The following is a 26,562-nucleotide window of genomic DNA, read 5'->3' on the forward strand; positions in this document are numbered from 1 at the left end:
TAAACTGTTTTCTCCCTTAGTTTTTCTATTAGAATAAACATGGGAGATGGGGAGCAGCAGTGGCTGCAGCAGATTCCTCAGTACAGCAAGCACAGCCCTACAGTGGAGAGAAGGAAAGATGCACATTAAAGAACGGGAGTAACCAGCGACGTAAAGAAAAAACAAAAAAAAGTATTGTTGGCTCACCCATCCAGATACCCACCAGAAAGAAAAAAAGGAAGAGATACGAAGTGGAAGTATTTGGAGATTCCAATCACATTATAACCTTACGTCCATAAAATAATCAGCCAGTGCACAAGCCTCTCAATCAGCTGAACCAGAAGAAGCAGGTTCTAGTTTTAGATACACGAGAGCAGGAAGGTGTCATGTTCTTACTATTTACTCCCTCTTGCTTTTACAGAGGATATGACAGATACAAACAGAAATCAGTTTGCCCGCTGTATGAACTGAAGGTCAGCCATGAGCCTTCCCTGCTGGACCTCCTTCTTGCCTTCAGATGCCTAAACGCCAACTGCAACACCACGCAACAGCTGCCCAGGCAGCAGCTGCTGGCAACTGCTCAGCTTACCAGTAAATAGTTTCTTTACCTAGAGCATCAGAGGCTGTACCACCAAGCACAACTTCCTGACGAAAATCCATGCTGCTGGAAGGTTGGGAATAAACGGCAGCCAACAGCTGCTGTAGCTGTTTCCTGGGAAAGAAGATGAACCAGAAGCAGGAAGCAGGTGCATCAAGGATCTGCCCCAAAAACCCTACAGCACAACAGAGCTGCATCCAGCAATCCATGTGGAAGGCTGGCAGAGGAGAACAAAGCATACTGTGAGATGAAGCGGCATGCCAATACATCATGCCAAGAAAAAAAACTCACAGTATGTGAACTAGGTTTTCTGGCAGAGAATGCATATGTACTCATGCCCAAGAACAGCTCTGACAATACACTGGTTGATCCACTTGTACAGTATCTGGCATGAAACTACACCCTGTGTTCCTATCAAGCTAAAAAAAAAAAAAAAAAAGAAAAAAAAAAAAAAGGCTGTCCTTGCAGCTCATCTTCTCTGACACAGAGTCAAATTAACTTTTCTTAAACCGCAGATTATAATTATAAATCTGTTTAAACTGTGGATGTTAATTTAATCTAGAGAAATAGATCTTGAAGAAAAGAAACAGCCCTTCCAACCAAGGTACATTTAAGCAAAGTACTGTTAGAACAGTACGGGAGTTCCATCTTCATAAAACAATTAACATAATGCAATGCAACTTATTTGACTTTTTTAAATCAAACTAGTGACTAGAACTCAATGCAATGCATGTTTTTACCTGCACTATCAGAAATGGTTCCATTTTTACTTCCTTCCCTTTTAATCTATGGCAATCAGGAAAGAAATCAGAGTAAATATTCTAAACCAGCATAAAAAGGATGCTATTGTACTAACATAAAACTGCTTTTTTGTTTTAGGGCTAATACAGTGTTTTTATTTACTTTGAATAAATGTTTCAAACTCCAGTTTCACAACACTGAGATATCACTGTTAGTTCTTACCAACAGTTCTGTTGCAAAGATAGTGTCGAACACTGATATTTCCCAACTGATTTGGTACCACTTGGTTGACCTGGAGGCATATTTCTGTGTCTTCACCTCTGATGTCAATTTCACCATTAACACCAAATATTTGGAAAACTACAACAGACATCTGTCAACAAAATCAAGATAAAAAAATTTAAGATTAAAAATTGAGTTTACAGTGATTACTGTTTTTTAAGTTCTGTCTAAACTTTTTCCACCAACAAAAGGGAAAGACTTTGTATCCATTACTCTTGCTCACAGGAAAGCACAAAGTTTTCTCATTTCTTCTTTTCTTTTTGTACCCATTGGGTTGACAACAGGTTGCTCAACTGTCTGTCCAAAGACAGGCATTTGTAGTTATAACCTACTAATACAATTCAGAACTGGCCAGAAAAGCCATGAAAGTGAGACAGACTTTCCCCACCTATGTGACATCTGAAGTTTTCTAAGGTTGCATTCAAATTTATGCATATCATAAGCATAACCAAGCATTCACAGTGCTGAATCAGACCAGGGTAAAGAACCAGGACAGGCTACTGAACTTTGGCTATCTGCATAGTAGTCAGCCCTTTTTCCTCTACCTACTGGATTGCAGTAGCTTTCAAAAAAAGTAGCAGCCAGTTTCAAAACTCAGCTTTGGTATCAGAAGACGTATCTCCATCATCATTACTATTATTTTGGGCTCATTTCTCTGATGACTTTTGAGTTATATTCTACAAGCAGAAAAAAAAATGTTAACATGCATTTGCATAACACTCATTGATCTCTGGTTTTCCATATTACCTATATGCACAGATTGGTTCCTTTTAAATAAATTTTCAATCATTTAAGTGATCTGCCTTTTTTATATTTTTTTTAATGAAGGTGATCTACAACTGTTTTAAAGCAAAGGTAGGATTACATGACTAATACTACTAAAAAGAAAAAATACGTCAGCAAGCACACAACAGATTTTAGTAAATTCACTGTTTTACTTTGGGCCCATATACTCAGCTTTCCAGTTCATGACCTTAACTGATATAAGAATATAATTTAAGAAGCACAGATTAGGGCAAGGATCTGCAAAGAATAAGCAGATAGGCAGATGGAAGAAGCTGGACTCTGCATGGTGTCTCAGGGAGGGAATCTCTCTGTACACGCACTATTCTTCTAATCTTCTCTAGATAATAGGCGTTGTCCTGAAAATCCTGGACAAGAGGCATCTTTGATCTGACCCAGTAGGGCGGCTGTTATGCTGCTACTTGCAAATACTACAGAATGCTAGCAGTGCTAAGGAAACAACTCCATGTAAGAGATGTCAGTTATGGTGCTTCTTTTATCTATACTCAATGATGTTTAAAAACCTCATTTTAAATGTTATGTTCAACAGAGCAACAGAACACAATGGCATTACAAAAAAATGATATGCATTAAAGCAGAAATATTTACTGACGTTTTAAAATGGCCGCTGTCATTTATCAACAGTGGCTATAGAGCAGATTAGGACAGTGAATGCTCAGCGTAACTTGGATTTTAATCTTCATTTGTACTTAATACAGGTGCGCTAAATGTATAAGCTTACATAATGCACTAACAAAAGCTTCCAGAACTAGCTGAAAAATCACCTCTATGAGCATTCATTTTCACTCTATTTTAAGGTTTAATTTACTGAAGCACATATTCTAATGAAATTCAGTATTACCATTTCTTCACTATTCTCATGCGCATTCTCTGAAGCAGCACTCATGGCATCTGGAGATGACCCATCACAATTTTCAGTCACTGTGCCTCCTTCATGGGCAGTTTCTGATGGACTTTGATAGTTTGTGGCTGTAATACCTTCCATATATACACATCAGAAAAACCACAAAATTAGTACAGCATAACTTGAATTACTTCTACATTAAGAATAGTCAGCGTCTGTTACTGTATGCATATATTAACTCATTTTTTAAGATGAGCTGAACTGCTTATCAAACAAACATTTATGATTGAACTGCCAAATCCATTCCTCTTACAGGAAATTCACAGTTCTAGATGCTATGCAAGTAAGGCAGGGTATAGCGATAAAACCAAAATGGCACCCTACATGTGCTGCTTAAAAAATTGTGAAGGACCTATTTTAGTCTTCCAAATAAAATATAAAATAGATCCCGCAGGTTAAAGATTCCAAGCCATGTATCCAAAACACTGCATAGTGCCTTTAGCACAAATGTTTGTGGTTTTATGTTTAGAGAAATAAGCTATATATACTTATGTTAGGACAATCATGGTAGTGTTTCCTTGACAACTAAAAAGCATGCAGACTTAACCTGCAGTTAAGTATTGTTTAACAAGCTGAAGAAACATATAAGGGTTATTTAAAATGGAACATGTATTTTACGGCATTCTCCCACATAAGCACATGCAGGAATACTCCTACAATCCAAATATGTAACAGGTTTGCAAGTGAAGCATTCATCTCATTACTGCTCTAGACCGAAAATAAATCCTACAGAAAAAACACAGTCATTCTTTATTCAAAGTAGAATTTCTCACAAAAGCAGAACCAATAAAGTCATATCATATTTCATGACATTAGAAATGACAAGTCCACAATACTACAGACTACACAGTCATAATCACCACATGCCTGAACTCCTCCCTCAGATCAGGAGCAGACACTCGTGCACAGATGAGCAAAAATGGGACAAATACCTGCTGTTAGAAAGTCAATAGCTAGGAACTGCTCTGTAAGGTGACTACCAAATCTATCTGCCTGGTAATTAGCGTGGTTAAGTATTACTGAAAACTCATTTCTTTTTCATCTGCTTTTAAAACTAAAGCCTCTTTACCACTTCAAGCATAACACCGATTCAGGGTGCAAACCTGTAAACACGGCCAAGGCAATGGCTTTTATGCAAAGCAGGGAACAGTTCTGCTTAATTCAGAGTTGCAACATAGCAGAGCAATGCTTTTAGTCTCCTTAAGAAAGGAAAATTAAGTAGCATTTAATTAAGTAGCACTACTTCAGCCTTATTGCTGTCCCTGAAATGGTGTGGTGTGAATACACTCGATATTAGTGACTGGAGAAGCTAACACAAATAGCGCTGTGAGGTATCCAGGATTTGCTGCACAACCATCCTTTTCACTATTATTTTAGTAACAAACAACATGTTTATGTATTGCTTAAAAATACTTTGTTAAACCTACTTACCTTTCTCCAGAAAGCTTTGGCTGTCACTTCCATCACTCTCTATCAAATGATCCTCTAGCATCATACTATCAATAGAGATGGTATCCAGAGAGACCTGTGATGGACTTCTCTTCATGTTCTTGTAAGAAACAGAGAATGCAGGGAGGTTGGACGGGCAGCGTTCCTTAGGCTTTGCACTTTTCAAATATAAAGATATTAGGAAATTATTATTTCAAATTAAAGGAATTACCTAGAAATTACTTTAAAAAAATTCTCTAAACCAGGCAAGATATACAAGAAATGTCTGATTATTCAATAATCCTTTGGCAAGAAAAAGACATAAGCATAGAAACAAGATGCATTCCTGTAGATAAACTTATCAATATTTTTTTCAAATTTCATACTATTTAAACTGAAAGTTTATAGTTTAAATCAATTAACTAACAGTTACTTTTAGCTTTCATTGAATGCTGGATACTGCTTATCCTGTATCTTTATATACTTTTAAAATTTTCATCTACTAGGTGTTCACTTCCATTAACCACTCCTGAAAGTATGTGGCCAACAAGATTGATAAATATTTTCAAATAGTAGGAAAATTGCTTTAGTATTAAATCTTCTATACCTTGATGAGGACTGGGATGCAAACATTCTAACTGAAGTCACTTTGTCTCTGCCGATTTCAGGTTCTTCAGACTCTAAGCCAATTTCTGTTTCCACGTCAGTGACATGGTTAGGGCAGCCTTCAGTTGTGCCTTCCTGTTCACTTAACTTACGTGAGGGCATGTTTTTGTCATCCTCTTTATCAATGAAGAACTCAGCAGAATCTTCTCTCTTACTTAAAAAGGGTGCTGAATCCCTAGGATGCAAGCTACTTTTCTCACTCAGAGGTCCACAGACCTCCTCTGAGTCACTTCTGCTGAAAAGTCCACTGCTTCCTCCTTCACTCGTATCTCCCAAACCTTTATCTGAAGCATCATCTGAAAATGACATTCCTTTCTGAAAATCCATATTACTGTCCGATTTAAACAAAAGAGGATCTATTAAAATTCCTTTATTAACTTCAGCATTCAGAGGCTTGCAGTCATTCACATAATCAAAATTAGCAATACCAGTTTGCACTATCTTATTGCCAACAAATTTACTCTCTGAAGTAAGAGCTTCCCCATTTCCCAAAGGGGATGCCATGGGACTTCCTTCTTCCACAACTGGAGACTTACAAGGGTTTCCCTGAGTCACTGGGTGTAGCAGCAAGGCTAGCTCTGCACTTTTCAGTAGGATCCCAATGCAGACATCTGTTTGCTTTGCAGGTTTCCCTGTCACTGCTTCTACATCATTCCTTAAGTTTTCCAGGAGCAATACAAGAGATTCATGGAGAAACAGCAAAAAAAGATACTGGTAATGATTGATCTGCACGCTTACATGTTTTTGAACGTGGACAAGCACATGTACATCTGCATCACAGGAAGAGCTTTCAGAAAGCACTCCTGAAGCCTCTGATGTTTGAATGCCATTGGTCAAGGGCTCCGCCTCACTGCTGTAATACTCCTTTAGAAGTTTTTTACGTTGCAGTCTATTAGCAAGATCACTAGATTCACTTTTTGGAATGTTCAAAGCTGTCTGATTATGCAATACAAGCTCTTTTTGTGACTTTGCAAATCTTATTGGCTGGCAAATCCAAAGTGAAAGTGGGAATGAGTCCACAAAGCTTATTGGTCTGCCTTTACCACTTTTCGTTCCTTCATAATCTATCCAAAACTGGGAAAAATGCAATGCCCAAACATCAGTAGCTGCAGATGTCTTTAATGCATATTTATTCAATTTTGGGATGATATAACCTTTATAAACATCATGCATTTTAGTATCTTGTTCATGAGCATGTCTCTGAAAGATTGGATGCAAAAGATTAAAATTCTTCTGGGACTTAGGAAAAGTGGTGAAAGTTCTACTGAAAAATTCACAGTCTTTGAAGTTCTGAAACAAAGCCTCTAGATCAGAGTGCCTGCAGTTTGGCGAGTATCTTGTATTTGTAGCAATCATCTCTGAACTTTGAATGGAAAGTGCACGAGGTTGATCTTTATGAATTTCAGGTTTGTTTTCAGATGGGATGATGAACTGCAAGAGAAATGTATTTTTCTAGTTAGAAATATATAGATTAAGAAGGTATACAATTAAAGAAACAAAGTAATAACCATGACAGCTAAAATGAATATAATTTTATGAGAACTCCAGTATACTAACACAGAACAGGGATAAATCTGGCTCAGATCATCATTTGTGTTTCCTCTCATTTTTAAGAAGGATGCTGTGGCATCTAAACCAGTGTTTGTACAAAAACGTAAGAATCTCAGGCTTTTCTTATCTGAAGGATTTAGAATTATGTCAGCTAAATTAGGCTGAAGTGTCTCATTTCTTCAACTCAGAAACAGCTTCTTAGAAAGTTTCTTCAGGTGTTCCAAGTATTTACAACTTTGAACTCCAAATTATAATTCTCTGATTTTCAATCTGATTTGTCAAATAGGGCTTTTCACTACACTGAGTACTACCATATTTTTATTTCTATGTTAAGATACAAGGAAACGATTAAATGTGCCAACACAGCTGACATTCTTAACATTGCAGAATACAGAATAGTTATTTTGTGACCATTATCTGGTAATCATAATAAATATTTTTTTCATCGGAAAAATATACTCCAACTCCTAAAAACCCAACAAAATAGTTCAGTATACTGGACTTAGTTTAACTTGCGTATCTTTAATGCAAGTTAAAAATAAATTTTATATTTTAAAAGAAATATATATTTTATGCCAAATCCTGTATCTGATGTTGTTAAATATGGACCTTGGCACACTAGTTTTGCTAGCATCAGTGACACTACCACTGAAAGATCAGAGTAAAAAACTCATCCTAAGAACACTTAAAGCTTCATCACTCCCATCTTTTTTGTAAATAAAAGGACTCAGAACAAAATAACCAAATATGTAACTATACAATAACTAACTATACAATATGTAACCATCAAGCACACCAATAATAAAAGATTCATCATTTACTAAAATAAAAATTATGCAGTTAATACAGGGATGAAAGAAATAATATGAATCAAGGTTTGAGGGATTTAAGAACGGTTTTATCTCCTTGTAGTGTAGTGGGCTATTCACATGCAGTAATTCAATATCAGCTCAGCCCGTATTCGTAGCTGCCTGGTTGTTAGTTCTCAATTGATTGCATTCAGTACAAACCATGTCCTTTTAAAGTTCCATTAAAAATCCACAAAGAGCCTTAGGAAGACAACCATCTCTCCATACACTGACCTTTTTAGAACCCTTGAAACCTCTCCTGTAGGCACCATCAAAAAGACTCACTGTTTTGTTTACCTCTGAACCAATGTTTAATGCAAATTGAGGGGGACAGGAGCAAATTGTCTGCTCTATAATCCTTCTCTCCTCCAAAGGAGGAAGAGACAAGGGAAGCAAAACTGTGATGTTCAGCTGTATTAGCAAATGCAACTCCTCTGGAATAAACATACAGAGAAGTTGTGTACCTGAACTACCACCAAGGGCCAGTGTGAAACAAAACGGTGAGAATGTGTTTTGGAGAAGGAAATAAACCTTCAGATGAACTGCCTTCTTTACTCCAGGCATTCACTAACAAAGTGAAAAAGTTTTGATTACTACAACCAGAGGCACAAGGGAGGGCCCTTGCATCAATATAGAGTACAAATACGAATTTTTTGCTAGTTATTTTTACTTCAGTGCTCGATTTTTTTTTCCTTCTGCTTCATCAGCTTCATTGAACATAGTGAAATCATTTGTTAATACTCCCATTCAAGTCTTCAACACAAAACCAAAATACCCCTAGGACACAGAAGAAGTATGGAAGACAGATGCATAGTTTTCCAGAGCAGCGTTGCTTATTGCGTGGGTGCGTTGTTCATTTATTTTTCCATTTATTCCTTAAGCTGCTTTGCTAACAGCTTTTCAGAATAAGATAAAAAGGGTTTTCTTCTAAAGAACCATAAAACCACTCCTCAATGCCAGCATACCTTTAACATTAGTCCATCAACTCTAACATCAACATGTTCATCTGATTTTGAATTGTCATTTAACTTGTACATGGCCATGAACTGAATAAGACTCTGCTTCAAATCCAACACAAACTGATTTAGCCAAAGAATACTTCTCTCATCCAGGGTGAACTGTAGAGCATTCAACTGGCCATACAAATTTGGACATGGAACTACAAAAGAAAACAAAAAAAAAATCATGAGAATAAGTAAAATATTTAGGGGTTGGTTTTGGGTTTTTGTTGTTTTTAAAAAAAACCACCAAAACACAAGTGCAGATTTACATTTTCACCACTTTTTATGCCTGAGAAAGACTGGAAACCCAGTCCTTCGGTCCCAAAGAAGAATAAATTGTTAGGGGATACCTAAAGTGGTGCTTCTTCCTCTCAATCCAAGCAAGTAACTGAGTTTTTGAATGTAAAAGCTAGTATTAGAATAGAATGAAGTCTGAGGAGAGAGGGAGACTGTCCTCATTACACAGGAAGGGCAGGACCAAGAAGATCTGCCTTCCTCAAGTCCCATCCCCAAGAAATCCACTGACATTTCAGTAGATAAAACAGGGCCAGCCCCATAACACATTAATAAAAGTAACTCCAGCAGACCTTCATTGCATCTTAGATACTGCTGCAATAGTCTGAGTTCTTTTACGTAGTCATTGAGTTCTTTCATGTAGCCAGACAGTAGAACTGCAGAAAAAATAAATTATTCATTCTCCAGCATACATGTATGTGTCAATAAAAATTCTGTGATTTTTTTCAGATTCAAAAGCCATGTTTATAAAAAATAGTATTTACAGGAGTTTGCCAGGAGCAAGGACCGTGGAAATGGAGCAGTGTTGTGTTCCTTCAATTTTAGAAAGCCACTGCCTGTTTCCAGTTGTCAACCTGGAATCAGTAATAAGCTTCATAAAGGTGAAAGTAGCACACAAAATTCATAGTTTGGTAGAAAAAAAAAAAAAAAGCCTTACTAGGAAAGTCTTTTCCGTCTGGGTAGTAATATTCAGTGAATTCAATATGAATAGCTGGCATTTCTGGTGGAAGATAAAGTGACTTCTTATTGCAAGAGATCAGAGCTTTAGGGGAAGAACGACACTGATCCGCTGTTGAAACCTGTAAAAGATAAAAGATTAATTTCATTAATGCATTACATTTTTATGAAACATTAAGCATTTGTAGCTGCAAAGCACTGCCCCTAGTAGGGTAACACTCCACTGCTCTCAGATGTAGATCCCCAACTACACCAAGTGCTGACAATGAGACGCACCTAGTTGCCGTGTAGTAGAAGCAATCTGCATAGAATAGTTTCACAAGAAAACTATACAGTATTAACAGCACCAGATCCCCCTACCTTGATGCAAGGCAGGAGGCAGCAAGTCATTTTCAAAGGTGTTCAGTAGAAGCCTAGAATGATCTGGTATCTTTACTGCAAACACTACAGCTCCTGTGTAAGCAATTATGCTAGGACATGGTGTATTTGCATACTGTCTGTTCAAAAGGATCCCGTATCTAGATGATAAGGGATAGATAAGCTAGGTAAGTTTATTACACAAGTGTTTGGAAGTCTTTGTACAGTCCTAAGGACAGATTTCAGTACACAGGCTGACTCTCGACGATATACTAAGTGAGGTGTACAGCACACACCTGACAGAGACACATATGCTTAGCTATGCCCGAAGGTCTACTTCACAGGAGAATCAAGACACTATAGAACAGTAATCCTCCATTTCTGTTTCCTTCCAACATAAATTATGAAGCATGAAAGAGATCGTCTTTTGATATACATTTCACCTTAAATTTCTTGGAATGTGCCCTACTTCAAAATGTTGTCAAAACAAAGCTCTTTCATCCAACACTTAGTAGATCAGACTGCTAGTTCAAAATTAGCCAATGTATTAATATTGAATATATAATGATGTCTACTTGTATTCGCTTTACTGGAAACAATGAATATATAACCTTTATGAGCCTGCTTCACTCTACATAGCCATATTCAAGCTGCAAACACCTCTGTATTAACACACACAATAATTCAAGTAATAACAGTTCTATTGAGAAAAATATCTTTTTGTAAATTGTATAGAAATAGTGACAATTTAAAAAATTGAAAATTAATTTGTGTAGGGAGGAGGAGACAAGAATCTGAAGAGTAGAAGGCAAATGAAAACATTAACAGTACAAAATGATATTATAAAACCACTTCAAACAGCTGAAGGCTTCCAGCAGCAAGCTGCAACCTCCCACTCTACCAGAATCAACATGGCAAAAAGCCATTGAAATCTGGAACCAGAACAAGCAAAAGTCACAATGACTAAAGGCACACACTAAGCATTTTGTTAGAAATTTAGAGTAGATCCTCCCATATAACTAATAATCTGTCTTATGAGATATACTCCTCCTTTATTCCAGTTCCCTCCTACTTACACCAAAGAGTGAACCTGGACCACAACCAGAACTAAAACTACTCATTCAGACAAGGTGGGGGGGGTGAGGGTGTGTGCACGTGTGCCGGGGGAGGAAGAATGGATAAAGTATCTACTCAAAATATCACTGGAGGAGGGAGGGTCTGGAAGAATAATTAAAAAAAAAAATTGTGATGTACTTTGAAAAAGATAATTAACAACAGCATGAAACACAAAACCACATATTAAAACCCTGGGTACCTAACAATACAATGAAACCATGACATTTCAAATGTGACAGTTTGGGGAGCTTGGATGAAAAACATAATTGTTATAGTGTATCATCATTTAATGTAAAGGTAATAAAATATCCACAAACTTTAACAAACCAGAAACAGGTCCATAAAGGTCTAATCCAATAATGAATGGAAAGACTTCTATTAATTTCCATGGGCTTCAGAACCGTCCCTTAAAAAAACATAGTTATGTAACAGTCAAGGGCAAAATAGCCCCAGTTTTACTAACTTGAAGAAATGTACCTGATATATATTGAAATCTGCAAGTCTAACCACAATAGGACTAGACATCAGTTTGCCCTTTGGTTGTTGGGAAGATACAGAGGAAGCCCTAGGTGTTCCTTTCGGTATCTGTTCCTTGCCTGTAGGAAAGAATAGTGATGGAATCATTGAAAAGAACAGTCTTTTTTAGAACAGTTTTAACATTTCATGGAATTAGAGCATTAGTGATGCAAACAAAGTACCTGTTTGTAGGTTCTGAGGAGATACAGCGGGTGGTGATTTGGGAGGAGAATCTGTGACCTGGTCCTTAACAGCCTGCTTAAGCAGTTCAACATTGCTTTTGAATTCATTTAGTAATTCTTTGGCCCATCCACTTCTGGTTTTAGTTGCATCACTATAATGCATCCAGTGATTACAGCTGTCTCCTGCAAAAACGAGGAATGGGGGAAATATTAACTCACTTGGAAGTTCGCTTGCAATCTGATAACAATTTTATACTATTTCACAATTCTTCTTCAAAACATAATCTCACTGCATGCTGTAATTATAGAACAACAGAAGTTATAACAGATGTTAAAACAGAAGTTACATATTACATAAAAGCAAGTCTCACTGCTTCACAAAATCACTCAGAAAACAATATAATATTGCCACCCGCCTTTTAACACCAGTTACTAATGCTCAAAACTTCATTGAATACTTCTGGTTCACAGAAATTTGATGACACATTAATGTCATATGTGAGAATGTGCAAAAAAAATGTTCCATTAAAAAAAGTGAACCCAAGTAACAGCACAATGTTCTCATGCTCATTTTTTCCAAGCTTTATCTTTCCTTCCAGAACTGTGTCCTAAGAAATTCCTGGTCCCTTTCCAGAAATGTATTCTCTTTGTCTTGGCTCTCTAGCACCTCTTATGGCACACAAAAAATAAGGTAAATTCAGTCAGTGCTGCAGCGCACACAGCCTTAAAAATCAATCCCAGTGAAAATTCTTTTATCCCTAGCATGTTTCTGTCAGTCAAACATTTAAACCCCTGAGAGAAAGTGACATCTCTGCAAACAGTCCCCGTAAAGACTGTCTACCAACCTGTTCAATAATAAGGATGCAATACAAATAACTTCTGTCAAGTGGTGTATCATTCTTTAAATACCAGCATGTGAAAACTTATTTTATTTGGGACTTAATGAGGCTTTGGATACTTACACTGGGGACTGAGTAGATATGGTTGTTACTAAAATAGGAAAATGTTTTGGGAAAAAATTGTGACTAATCATCAAGTCTAAATTTCAGCATGGAAGAAGCTTTAAGGGAGGGGCCTATCACAAGAGACATTTTTCCCCACCCTCCTGCCTCACAGCCTTTTGATGGTTATTCATATCCTTCAGGCTAAGGAAGAAGGGAAAGGAACATGGAAGAAAACAGGAAGAGAGCAAGAGGGCAAATATATATTAAATTCAAGTCCATGAAGCTGGGATTCTCCAAAACAGGGCTGAAGTGGGATCACCCCAAGCACATAAACTCTGAAGTACCTACAGGACAGCAGCATTATAGGGAAAGCTCTCATACCCCTTCTGGGAAGTCAGTATGGGCAGGTATCTCTCTGAAGTGCTTGCACACTACTAACACATGCAGCAGTAGGAACATGTGGGAGCAGGAGAAACTGGAGATCTGCATGCGGTTGCAGAGCTATGATCTCACTGGGATCACAGAGACATAGTGAGATAGCACACAAAACTGAAATGCTGCAAGGGATGGACACAAGCTCTTTGGGAAGCACAGGCCAAGAAGGCAAGGAGGATGAATAGCCCCTTCAGTGAGATCAGTGGCAACATCTGGAGCTCTGCCCTGGGATGAATGATGAGCGCTTACAGGTTGGGATTAGAGGGCAGACTCAAATATGGATGACATTGTGGTGAATGTCTGCTACAAATCATCTGATTAGGAAGATGATGAGGTCTTCTTCAGACAAATGGAAGAAGTATCATGACCCTGGTCCTCATTAGAAACTTCAGCCACCCCAGTATCTACTGGAAGGACAACACAGCAAGATACAAGCAATCCATGCAGTTTCTGAAAGTGCACCAATGACCACCTCTTAACAGAGGCAGTCAAAAGAGCACACGCTCTGCTGGACCCGATTCTTATGAAAAAAATAGGGAGAACTCATCAGGGATGTGAAGGTCATGGGCAGCCTTGGCTGCAGTGACCATGACATGGTGGAGTTCAGGATTCTGAGGTGAAGGAACAAGGCAAAAAGCTGAATGACAGCCCAGGCCTTCAGGAAAGCAGCCTTTGGCCTGCTTGAAAGAATCTTGTGGTATATAAGAGGAGTCTAGGAGAGCTGGCTGATGTTTAAGAATCACCTCCAACCCAAAGAACAGTCCACCCTGAAAAGCAGGATATTACCAGATATAGAAGGATGCCCGTGTGGATGAACCAGGAGCTCCTGTCTAAATTCAAAGATAAAAAGGAAGTGCACAAGATGTGGAAATAGCATCAAGTTACCCAAAAAGAATATGGGGGATGGTGTTAGGAATGCCAAAGTCCATCTGGAGTTGAATCTACCAAGGTGCATTAAGGACAAGAAAGGTTTCTACAGGTGTATCACCAGCAAAAGAAAGAGTAGGAGAAAGCTTGGGCTTGCTGCTGAATGGGACAGGGGACCTGGTGACAAATGACATGGAGAAGACCAAGGTAACTCAATGTCTTCTTTGCCTCAGCTTTCACTGGTAACACTTGTCTTCATAATTCCCAGGTCCCTGAGACCTTTTGGAAGGTCTGGAGCAAGGAAACCTTCCCCTCAGCTGAGGAGCATTAACTCAGGAAACACTTAAACACATCAGATATACACCAGTCCATGTCAACTTGATGAGATGTGAACGAGTGCTGAGAGCACTGGCCAATATCATGGGGAGGCCACTATGAATTATCTTTGAAAGTTTATCATTGTATAGTGATCAGGAAAGGCTCTTGAGGACTGGAAGAAAGCAAATGTCATTCCTATCTTCAAGAAGGAGGATGAAAACAAGGAGCCAGTCAGCTTCACCTCAAAGGAGGTAATGGAGGAAGGTAACAGTGGGCAACAGAGCAAATAATCCTGGAAACCATTTCAAAATACGTTAAGGACAGGAAGGTGATTGCGACAGGAAGGTGATTGAGAGTACACATGCATGGATTTATGATGGAGACATCATGCCTGATGAACTTCACAGCTTTCTACTGTAAGATGACTGGCTTGATGGATGAGGGGAGAGCATCGGATGTTGCTGAGATTTAACAGTGTCTGTAACATCCTCAATGACAAAATGATGAAGTACTGACTAGTTAAGGACACAGCGAGGTGGACTGGAAATTGGCTAAACCGTTAGTCTTCAAGGGTTGGGATCAGCGATATTAACTCCAGCTAGATGCAATCATCTGTGGTGTATCTTCAGGGCCAATATATCTTCATTAATAACCGGGATGATGGGACAGAGTGCACCCTGAAAAGCTTTGCTGCAGATGGTACAAAACTAGGAGGAATGGTTGATACACCAGACAGTTGTGCTACCATTCCTCAAAAGGCTAGAAAAGTGACCCCACAGTAATCTCATGAACTTCAAAGGGAAATCAAAGTCCAGCATCTGGAGTACAGGCTAGAGGCTGACCAGTTGGGAAGCAGCTTTGCAGAAAAAAACCCACAAATCTGAGACAGTAAGTTCAATATGAACAAGCAATGTGTCCTTGATGCAAGGAAAGCCAACAGCACCTTGGGCTGGCTGCTTAGGAAAAGCACTGCCAGAAGGTCAACAGAGGTGATCTGTGCCCTTTGCTGAACGCTGGCAAGACTATATTTGGAGTGCTGCATCCTGTTCTGGGTTCCCCACTACAAGGTGGCCATGGATCTACTGGAGGGAGTCCAGCTAACGGTCACAAAGATACTTAAGGGACTAGAACACTGCTCAAGGAAAGGCTGAAATAGCTGGGATCATTTAGCCTGCAGAAGAGAAGGCTCAGAGGGATCAATGTTATAAATGACTGAGTATGACAGGGGAATAAAGAGAGGGAAGCCAGTTTCTTCTCAGTGGTGCCCAGTGACAGGACAAGAGGCCATAAGCACAAAGTGAAATAAATTAAATTGAAACATTAAAAAGAAAAAGCTTTTTCTACTGTGAGGTTGGTTAACATTGGACTAAATTGCCCAGGGAGGATGTAGAGTCTTCACCCTTGGAGCTATTCAAAACCTAACTGGGCACAATCCTGGGAAGCTAACTTTAATTGACACCACTTTAATCAGAGGGGTTGAACAAGACAGTTTCCAGAGATGCCTTACACCCTCAACTATTCTACAATTCTATATATGGAGATTTCATTACCACATTTATCTGTGAAAAATGAAGAGTGGACCACATTGTAACAAGAAAACAATATTTTAGTGGAGCTGGAATTGATGTTGCTATCACGTGAATTTATTGCTGGTTTTCCAGGAAGAAAATGCTGTCCAGTTTCTCATACTGTCTCAATATAACAGCACAACCACGGATTTCCTGTGCTGCAAAATGTCCTGCATGACGGCACAGCAGCAGCTTTCTCTGATCATCATCCAGGAACACATCAGCTGCACAGATAACGGATCTGGATAGAAGTTTCTGTGAGAGCTGGTCTGGAGGACAAGTGAAGTGATGGACTGCTCTACAGACAGGTTTACAACATCCAATAAGTTTGGCTTATGTTAGGGTTATCGCAGTCAACAGACATAAAACCTGCTTAATTTTTGTTAAGTACTATGAAAGGCTATTGTTGGAAGGCTTGATTTTTCAATGGGTTAGAAATTTACCCCACTGCAATTATACCTCAAGACTCTCTTTAGAGTCTTTCTGGGTGGGGTCTGTTACAAAAACAAACAAAAAAACGACACAAGTACTTAATCTGCAAAATAATTGTCGAGAGCTTTTTCCTGAAGTATTAATTGCAATTTCAAAGAAGACTATACCAAAACAGCTATTTCTAAATATGGCATAGGTCAGAAAGGTACAACACCAGAAAACAACCTCCTTGCCCACTGTTACAGAATATTAATACGGTGTCCTTCAGTATGCAATATTGCAGAGCCTTGACTGCAGGGTAGGAATGCTCTGCATGTCAGGTGATAGCCTGATATAGCAGTATATAGAGGCATGATACCTACATGGCTAGAGAACTTCCTTCGAACTTTGAAGATAAAGATGAATATGCTTTTACTTTGAGTAAAGGGACTCTCTGCTCTGTGATGATAGTTTGCCCATAGAATTGCCACACCCACGAAACTGTGAGAAAATTATGACATCTTAAGTCAGAAAAAGAAACTTTCTGGCATGTTCCTTGTCCCTCCACACATACACCCTATTAGATCAAACACCACCACCTCTAGCAGATTTTTGTCATAGCTTATTAGTGAGACCTAGATTCCTTTTACTTAAACGTATTTGTATGGCACGCTGTTTAAGACCACAGGAGAATACTACCTTTAGAGGCACCACCTTTGTTCTGCAGATGATCTTTTCCATCTCTGTTTTCACGTAGTTGGAGTTACGTCCCATGTAACCATTACCCAAAAGCATTCTCAGTGAGCTTTTAACATGCTCATCCAAGAGCCTACAGTGCATGGTTCTATCTGGCTAAGAACCCTTCCAAAAGAAAGAACTTTATTTATTTCCCTGGTTCTCTACATTTCTCTGAGGGAAGCTCACAGAAATCACAGATAGATCCTACTATGCCTAAGTGAGGGTCTGCATCAGAAGTGACAGTAAATGAAAAACATCTGGGTCACAAGACAGGCATGTGTTAAACCTCTATAACTTAAGGTCCCACTTTTATAGGGCAGGAAACTAGTATCACAAATTTCAAACCATATTAGACCAATCTATAGCAAAGAAATAATACTGGTTTTCTTAAGCATATTCTTTTCTAGGGCTGTGTGTTTTTATTTGACCTACACTAAATCAGATTTTTTAAGATGCAAAAACTATACTTGCTACTTATGCATGAAAGAGACTGAAATTACAGGATTCCATCTGCAACCATGAGTGACAAGAAGGACATGAGGCAAGCTATGGCCAATTCACATCTTTAACGTACATGGATAATCACTCCAAACTGACTGGTTTGTGTTAGTAAAAAGCACAACAAAGCATAATCCCCCACTGTAATGGATTGCCTTTGATCTCCAATTCAACAGCAAAAACTTATTTTATCTCTTCTTCTAGATTTCCGAAAAACATATTTACTAGAGATTATCTGTAAGAAATGCTTCTTTGGAAATTGCTAACACCAGTTTAATAACAATTCCTTAATAAAAGGCTATACAACTGAATCTCTACACGCTGGATTCCTGTTTAGCAAAATGAAATAAAAAAGTAAACATCGCTTGGAAATGGACATAAAACGTAAGGCTTCTATAGGGGAATACATCTAGCAGACTGACTCTTGCCAATACCCAGTTAGTGAATTCTCAGTCTGCCATACTGTCTTCCTCTGTCAACACATGATTCATGTCAGAAATATGTAAATGCCGTTTTGTTGACCAAACAGTACAGTGAAAAGGAAAAGCGTTTGGCCTGAAGTAACTCATTCACAGAAATTAAATTGATTCCCACATTATTACTTCCGTTATTTGTGTATGCATACAGAAGGAAATGAAAAGGTGTGTATTTCAAATGCTTAGAACATTATTATCCAAGCTATATACATATACACACACACACACACTTTTTAGTATTTGAGCAAGGTAGTTACATTCACAGGTAATTCACAAATGCTCACTTTCATACCTGCTTTGTGAAATGGATAATAGTCCACTGTTAAATAGCTGAAGGAAAGCTGCATGGCCCCTCCTGTAACACGTCTATTTGGGTCTGTAAAATAAAACAATGCTCAGCTCTGCAGACATTGTATTTAGCATGTTAGTTCTCACATTGCTGCATTCCTTTGAACACCTAATAGCTACTTCCTCCTTTCCTTCACTGGCTCTCCTTCCAACTTCATTATCTTCCCTCAAAATTTTCATTCAAGTAGTCTTCACTGGTTTCTAAAGATCAGCTTGAAGAACTCCATGTTCTGTACTTGATCACTACTAAAAAATTGTATATTGTTTTAAATGCTATTAAAAAGTAAAGGCAACTCTTTGAACACATATTAGTGCAGTTTTTCCTGAAACAAAACTTTCCACACTGAATATATGATTATGATCAGTCATTCAAAGTCGTCATTTACTTTCAAGAATACTGTAAATATAATTTTTTTTATTTGACATATTTTATTGCAGTGAAGAGGTCTTCTGAAAGTCCTCTGTTCTGAATTTTCCACTGCTAAATTCAAACTTTATGGCCAAAAATAAAAGACCAGTAAAGAAATCCCACTAAGAATGACAAATCCCAACTGCAGCAGATATAGTACATGTAAGGAAATATGTCTTTAGCCAGTGAACCTTATGCTCTGCTGGTCTACAAGTGTCTTTGCTAAAACCTAAGTTTTTTCTTCAGGAAGACCTTGTACACCTCTAAATTTTTCAGTGACTAGCCAGCTCCTTGGATATACACTGATGTCATTCTCTCCTGATCACTTTTAAAAGGTGTAAAAGAAGAGTCATTTGTCTTTTTTTCTGATTCTAAATTCAGCTATATGCAATAGCTTGTAATTTTTTTAAAAAAAAGCAAAGTACAAGCATTGCACAGAAAATTATAACCACAAAACACTCGCTCCATTCTTTGTGTGCTGCAGAGCATATAAAATTCTCTAAATTAGTAACCAAAGAGGACTGCTCTTTTATTAGTCTGTATTTTATAATACTATTACAGAAGCAAATTGTATAGTAACCCTTTCAAGCCTCAGTAATGTTGCCACTGCATTCTTCATAACCCAGTTAACTTACAATATAAAAGCAAAACAGCAGTAACAATCAGACCGGACAGCATCAGTTTCTAGGACAGGAAAACACTGAGCTACTAGCACTCAACGTAGTTTTTATTGCATTTATTCTAAAATAATTCCATTTAATAATGAAATTTTGTCTTGACAGAGGCATCTAGCTAATTTAAATGTGTCCACAGACACTGAAGACAATTCTGATTATTTCTCTAAAATAAAGACTCTTGATTAACATTACTGTAATCCCAAAAATGTCTTCTAATGATTATGGTTCACAGGCACACAACTTAAAAAAATTACCTTTTTCTTTAGAATGGATATCATCACATATATGTAGATCCAAATGGGAGATTACTAAGTGATGAGAAGTTTCCTTAACATCAAAATCATTAAACAATTTTACTATTGCATCATTTTGATCAGGTGCTGCTGTTGTCTGGTGTGCTTTCACCTGCTGAGAGCTGGGCGCAGGGGCAGAGCTCTGAAAAAACAGTTACATCAATTTGTAAAGTTTATCCTTCCTTTCAAGCACAAGTATCCTTGTACTGACTCAAAACAAGCCTTCGAAATAAGGAAAAAAATCTGAACCCCATGCATTCACCTTGGATGTTACAGAGATTTAAATGTGCTGGTTTGTAACAAAATTAAGTTGAACTAATGGCTAGATGTCACAAAGAGGCAATGCCAGTGCATCCTCATTCTCCTGTTCCCCACACTTCTTTACACTCCTGTCACTTGCACCAGTAGTACTTTTCTAACTTTTGTTGCAAGCTGTTCAGGGAACTAAACCAACTTAAAACAATCATGTTTTTGTTGGGGTCATTTCTGAGTTCCCCAAACTACATCACAGTAGGGTTGAACGTGAGCTAGTGACAGTATCAGGAAATTGGTGAGATTCAAGTACAGGGAATTGAAGAATCAGGACCTCCCTGCTCAGTAACAGCTAACCATCAAATCACATCACATCATCAGGACCACCACAAGAACTAAACTCTCCATTACAATACAGGAGCTTTATTGCAAGAGATTCTTAAAAATGACTTTACTCAGTCTTAGTAATAAGTTACGGTTTATTTTTATAGGACTATCTTTTATCGGGGTGTTTGTGCTGCTTCTTCAGAGACAGCAAGTTCCTTTCCCCCAACACTCACACAGCCCAGCTGGTCTAGTCCGCTGTACATGCTGAAAGGTGACCAGGAGTTAATGTAAGACTATCTTAGGTGCAATATCACATCTACACCAGCAGAAACATGTTAAAAGCAAAATTATTTTTCACTATGTATTCCAACAAGAGAGCTGCACGATGGAAAGCTCTTACTGAAAGCTAATTTTTCAGTACCATGAAACCAAATGGCACGCGCGTAAAATCATTATAGTAAGTATATCTATCCACACACTAAGGTTATCTTAGCATGTCCTTATTACTATTTTTTAATTCATAAACACAAAACATTCGGACAGCAGATTTACTAAGCATGTTAGTCAACTGTTAAGTAAATACTTTACATGGACAAATACAACTTTGTTCCTTCCTGAAATTAGCATCACTACATAAAATCTTGTAAAACAGTCTATTTCATACTACTGTGAATCATTCACAATGTAATTTAAAATATATAGATGAATGGAAATATAACATTCTGTAAAATAAATTAGCACAACTAACCACACTGTGTTGCATTTTAGAACATATAATAATGATATAGCGAGACAACCAATTATCATACCTGTGTTGTTTCAGAAGCCAAGCTTTTTCTCTGTTCTGTTGACTTCTCTATGGCTTCGCTAAGAGATTTGGCATATTGCACCATGGCTTTCAACTGGGAATCGGTCAAAACCCACAGCAAATCATCCAGTATCAGAACCAGTTTTGATGCCACGACATTACAATCCTTTAACTGTAAAATAAAATTTTAAACAAGTCAAATGGGTTCATTATATACTTACATTTCTAATATTAAATGCAAGGAATAAAAAAGTTGAATGCAAAACCACCCTTCCCAAAAAGGAAGTTTCTTCCACATAAATAGCAAACAGTTTTTATTTTAAATCTTACTCCTCTCATTAACTAAGAAGTACCTAAGATATAGTATATTTATGCCTCGCTTTTTATTTATCTGGTATGCACTGGATATTAAACTGAGGCATTTCTCTAAATGTAAGTAATGTAAATATTGCCTGAATCTAGAGAGGTAAGAAAACATGCATCGTCATAAACAAGGCTCTGCAGATCAAGCAATTTCATTAGTAGGACCTGTGCAAGGTCTTCATCTTCAAATTCTGCCTGAAATATTTCTGGTAAACTCTACAGTCTTACCAATCATATAATATTTAAAATTTTGATCAGCCAATTCTCATTTGATATGGCCTAACTTTAAAAGCCTCGCTATGTGTATGAATGCATTAAGAGCAAGAGCTAAAAATCAATTCATGAAATAATAAAAAAATTCAAACTTTTTAAGCTTACCCTTCTTTTAAGCGTGACCCTAATTTTTGATTGGTTAGTGATCAGTCGAACTGGAGCACTCATGATTTCATGCTTAGAACTCTGGATTGCATCTGCCTCTATCCTGATCATCTGCCAGTTGATTTCTTTAAAAGTCAAAACCTTTAAAAAGAAAGAAAAAAAACAGAACAGCACCTTCATGCAATATGACATGTTTCATTTGTACCTAAGTGTGTGCATGTGTATGTACATATTCGTACATATATACACACACATATATACTCACACATACACACACATGTATACTTCATTCAAAGCCATATGAACAAGTACAAGTCACTTGTTATTCCACTTACAGGTATCAGGATGTAAAGCCCTGATCCTTCCCTCTACCTCCAGAATGTCACAGAAATGTTAAGCTAGTTCCAAGCAGGCAGAGGTTAGAAGCAGCATTTAAAATATTCAGAAGAAAATAAAGGTTACAATTACTGCATACTAGGTTACTTTTGGTAGAGGAAGAAAAGAAGATTATGTAGTTTGGTTTCAAAATGCTAAATCCTAGTATAACTAAAAAAACCAACCAGAGAGGGAAGCAAAGCTACAGGATGGCAGAGGTTTTTGGAGTGTTTTATTTCAATTAAAAAAGAAAGTGAAACATCAAGCACATTGCATGCCATATAGACCCCACAAGCTCTGAATCCTTTGCATGGATTTCTAGAAGACACAGCAAGCAAATGTTAGGATAATGATGTCAGAATAATGATACAAGAGCAGCAAGTACAGCTGGATATCGAAAATCAAATATAGGAAAATGAGTGATTGTCCAGCAGCAACATCATGGAGAACAGCAAATGAACAGACATCAAGAGGAAAAAAACCATCAATTCTAGTTTCTCTAAAACTCCTTCCTACATTACTCTGAAGAAAAAAAAAAAAACCAGCCATGAGAAAAGTGGAAGAAGGAAGTGTTTGTTTGGCATGTGTCTTTATTTTTCAGCTGTCATTCTCCTCATGTCAATTTGAAAACTGTACAGCCTGTATCCTGCAAATATAAGCAAAGACTTAAGTAAAATATAGCTGATGTGTTTGGGAAGGAACACACACAACAAAGCAAGCCAGATGGAAAGGCACAGTGCAAAGGAGCCTAAAAACCACTGTTTGCAGAATAAGCAGAGTACCTACTCTCCTCATCCAGGAGATGTAGCATGAATGGAAGCTTCTAAAAAAAATATCTAAGGCGATTCCCTATTCCATTAAGAGTGTAGCTACAGTGCAAAGCTAAAAGCTTACTCCCTTAAAATGTAGTTTAGCAAGTTATCTTTATAGTACAGCGTCAGTTTTGTTCATGTAATATACTGCTATCAAATCATTCACTAGTTTCTAGAAATTTGTGTTTCCAGAATTCATTGCACTAAAAGTAACGCTTCGCAAGTACAGCTCTGTTGTGTATGGGGTGACTATTCTTCCTAAAAAGCACAAAGTCAAAAAAGATGGCAATGCAAAATTCCATCTAGTCAAACTTTAATTCTTCCTCTTTAGACTTCATTAACAAGAGTATTAGCATACAGATAAGCTGCAGGAAAGAGAAAAAAATGTAAGTTTTCAACTTAACGATTTTTGGGGTATTTTTAACTAACATTCTCTTGGTGTTTCTTTTATTACATAAAAAGAAACTACCAGGCTCCTTAACTCTGAGTAAAATCTGTTCTGAAAGAATCATCTCTAAATGGGCAAAATTTGAAACACCTATTATTTATCTAAAGGCCAAATGCATGCTAAAATAAGTCTCTCCCAAAACAACACACTATTTAGAATCAACCTTGCACTCAATATGTATTTTACCCTGGCTACATGTGAGAAAGCAAAAGAATGGTGTACACCATTCCAGGACTTCCATTGTAAGTTCTCCCAGACAAAAGGAAAAAAGTATGCACTTCACTGCTATTATTTCTTTGTATACATATGATCTAGTTATTCAAAGAAAAATATTAAATTCTTGCACAGGAACTTTGTTAAAATTCAGTAAAACCACCTAAAGAAAAAAACTTACTAGGCAAACCCTCACAAGCAAATAACTAACCAGTTAAACCTTTAAAAATAATAGAAATAATAATAAAACCCAGCACAATGCCTTATCCTTCCACATTTAACATACCATTCTTTTTTCTTTCAGTACTCTTCAAGTCTGGTCTAGTTTGCACTTTTAAACGGTCACAAGCTTGGAGAGGAGAATGTAAGAGAGGAACAGTACGTATGCTTGCCCTAGTCTTCCCTAAGCATCCACTTTGGCCACCACTAGAGACATGACATTTGATCTGACTTACATCCACCATTTTTACATCCTTGTGTTCCTAGAGGACAGCTGAAATTACTGAGCACAGAATGTCTCCATTCCCAGTAACGGCATGTTTTCTAGACTGTATAAGGTTGCAATTCCTCCTCCTTTACGATAAAAACAAGGAAAAAAAGTTAGCAAAAGATAATTTTTACCTCTCCACGTTGAGCTTCTTGTATTCTGGTAAATCTGAGGTCAGCATGTTCCCAGTTGGCATTTACACTATATATTCTCAGCTGGGAAAGTTCAAATGAAGCATTAAAGGCTTTTGCACCAATCCTTATTATAATGGAGTTCACAGAAACCGAAATGCCTTCTACCACTTTTTCAGCAAAGCCATATTCACTAAAAAGTGAAATGCCAACATATTAAATACAAACCTAATAAAAGGGCACAAAATTAAACTTACTAAACAGCTGAAATGCAGTATGAAACAAACCATAAAATAAGTTCGTAATGTATTGTCCAGTTACGATTTTTTGCTAAATATACTTGATCAAGTTTACAGTAATTTCCACTCTATGATCCTAAATTCAAAAAACAGTCATTAAAGAACGTATTTTGGATCAAGATAAATCTCCACGAAGTAGAAAAATTAATACAATTTTTCCATGTTATTTTATATATATATATATATATAAATAAATGTATAAGATATATCTATATTATACAAACATAGGAATAGCAGCCTACAGCATTACATAGAAATTGTACTCTTCTTCATGTATACATAAGAAGTATTTCACGTCAAATTAATTATTTAATTCCGATCTGGTTAGTGTTTATCTCTATAAGCTAAATTATGCCATCCATTAAAACTAGTAACTTTTCATATATGTAAAATTGAATAAAGTATTTGCTTTGCTTCATTCTGTAAAAGAAATGGTGGCTACATTTCTACACCAAATCAACGTGGATTCCAGTACTAAAAAAGATAACGCAGTTGCAGTTAATTTTTAATAAAAATCTTACGTGTTCTGAGTGTTTTAGATTAGTGAATGGAAAAATACATTTTAAATATTCTTTTAAGATCTAAAATGTTTTGCCTTTGGGGTTTTTTTTCTTCTTGCTTTAAAAGTACAGTTTATGTGTTTTGTCATTCCTTTTCCTTTTTATAACTTTCAGCCTACACAGAATTTCTATGGCAATGATTTTCAAGCTGTACCCTAGGAGATGCAGAGGCCCATGGACAACTACACATCACGCAGCAGTTAAAATAAGAAAAGCAATTGAATCATCAAATTTGATTCTCTGTATATGGGTTCCTATGCCTACAGGAAAATGTTTTGGGTCCATAAAAAGGAAATCACTGATGTAATGCTATATTGTCCTGCCAAATTACTTGAGTTTTGGGCTACACAGTGTACATGTAATAGTTCATGAAAATTTGGCTGCTACAATAAGGAAACAGAACTTACAACACTAACAAATAGTCCTTAACACTGGATTTTTTTTTAGACCAAACAAAGAAAAAAGGAAAGTTAAAAAAAAAAACAAAAAACAAAAAACAAAACCAAGCCCAATTATAAAATTACATATATTTTCCAAAAAGATTGAAGGTATCTTTAATTTTTGAAAAATCTTACTATCAATTAAACTTGGTAAATTTTTGATGCAGTAGTTGCACCCATATGAAACATGCTTAGGAAACTCCATACACAGTTCAGACGTTCTTTCCAGGCTTGGGTCTAGATAATTCCATTATCACTATACATACATAACTCCACCCACAAGTAATAAAATAAAAATGTGGAAAGATGGAAACGGCAAGCTGCAACCCCATACACTTCTGGAAATTTGCAGGGGATCTAACTTTTCTAGTAATTCAAAATGAGTAATTCAAACTTTTTTGGATCAATTGCATGTATCGTCACTGACCTCTGTCCGGATGCAGTTGCTATAGGAGAGGGTCCGTTAGGGGCACGTGGCTCTTCACATGTGCTCATTTCCATTACAACTTTATCCAAGGACTTGAAAAACAGAAGAAAACAAAACATTTGCACATTGTTTTGCAACTGGAGACCTAAGAGATAAAGTAAATAGATGACATATGAAGAGCAAAAAACCAAAACAAAAAAAATCACTTGAGGATCTTTTTCTGATATTTCTTATAAGGTCAATTTTCCCTTAATTTGTAACGTACTAGAATAATCTTTTTTTAAAATTTGTTCATATAAATTTTTAAATTTTGTG

General features: G+C 37.1%; 1 protein-coding gene across 5 annotated transcripts in view; it reads right to left on the minus strand.

Annotated features, from left to right (window-relative positions):
* BLTP3B (bridge-like lipid transfer protein family member 3B) overlaps window positions 1-26,562 on the minus strand; it is a 61,681-nt gene that overhangs the window by 13,304 nt on the left and 21,815 nt on the right. For 3 of the 5 annotated variants that reach the window (XM_055711328.1, XM_055711327.1, XM_055711329.1), the window contains 14 exons: window positions 26,248-26,339; window positions 24,525-24,714; window positions 22,056-22,196; window positions 21,316-21,486; window positions 19,889-20,069; window positions 18,493-18,576; window positions 11,946-12,128; window positions 11,725-11,843; window positions 9,755-9,896; window positions 8,767-8,960; window positions 5,344-6,833; window positions 4,740-4,915; window positions 3,246-3,382; window positions 1,541-1,691 (listed from right to left, as the gene is read on the minus strand). In XM_055711328.1, the coding sequence (XP_055567303.1) occupies window positions 1,541-1,691; window positions 3,246-3,382; window positions 4,740-4,915; window positions 5,344-6,833; window positions 8,767-8,960; window positions 9,755-9,896; window positions 11,725-11,843; window positions 11,946-12,128; window positions 18,493-18,576; window positions 19,889-20,069; window positions 21,316-21,486; window positions 22,056-22,196; window positions 24,525-24,714; window positions 26,248-26,339 (3,451 nt within the window). Of the gene's footprint in view, window positions 1-1,540; window positions 1,692-3,245; window positions 3,383-4,739; window positions 4,916-5,343; window positions 6,834-8,766; window positions 8,961-9,754; window positions 9,897-11,724; window positions 11,844-11,945; window positions 12,129-18,492; window positions 18,577-19,888; window positions 20,070-21,315; window positions 21,487-22,055; window positions 22,197-24,358; window positions 24,486-24,524; window positions 24,715-26,247; window positions 26,340-26,562 lie in introns of those variants that run through there. The other 2 variants (XM_055711330.1, XM_055711331.1) reach the window with 2 other exon arrangements.

This window comes from Falco cherrug, chromosome 5 (assembly GCF_023634085.1).
Source record: "Falco cherrug isolate bFalChe1 chromosome 5, bFalChe1.pri, whole genome shotgun sequence".
Taxonomy (NCBI): Eukaryota; Metazoa; Chordata; class Aves; order Falconiformes; family Falconidae; genus Falco; species Falco cherrug.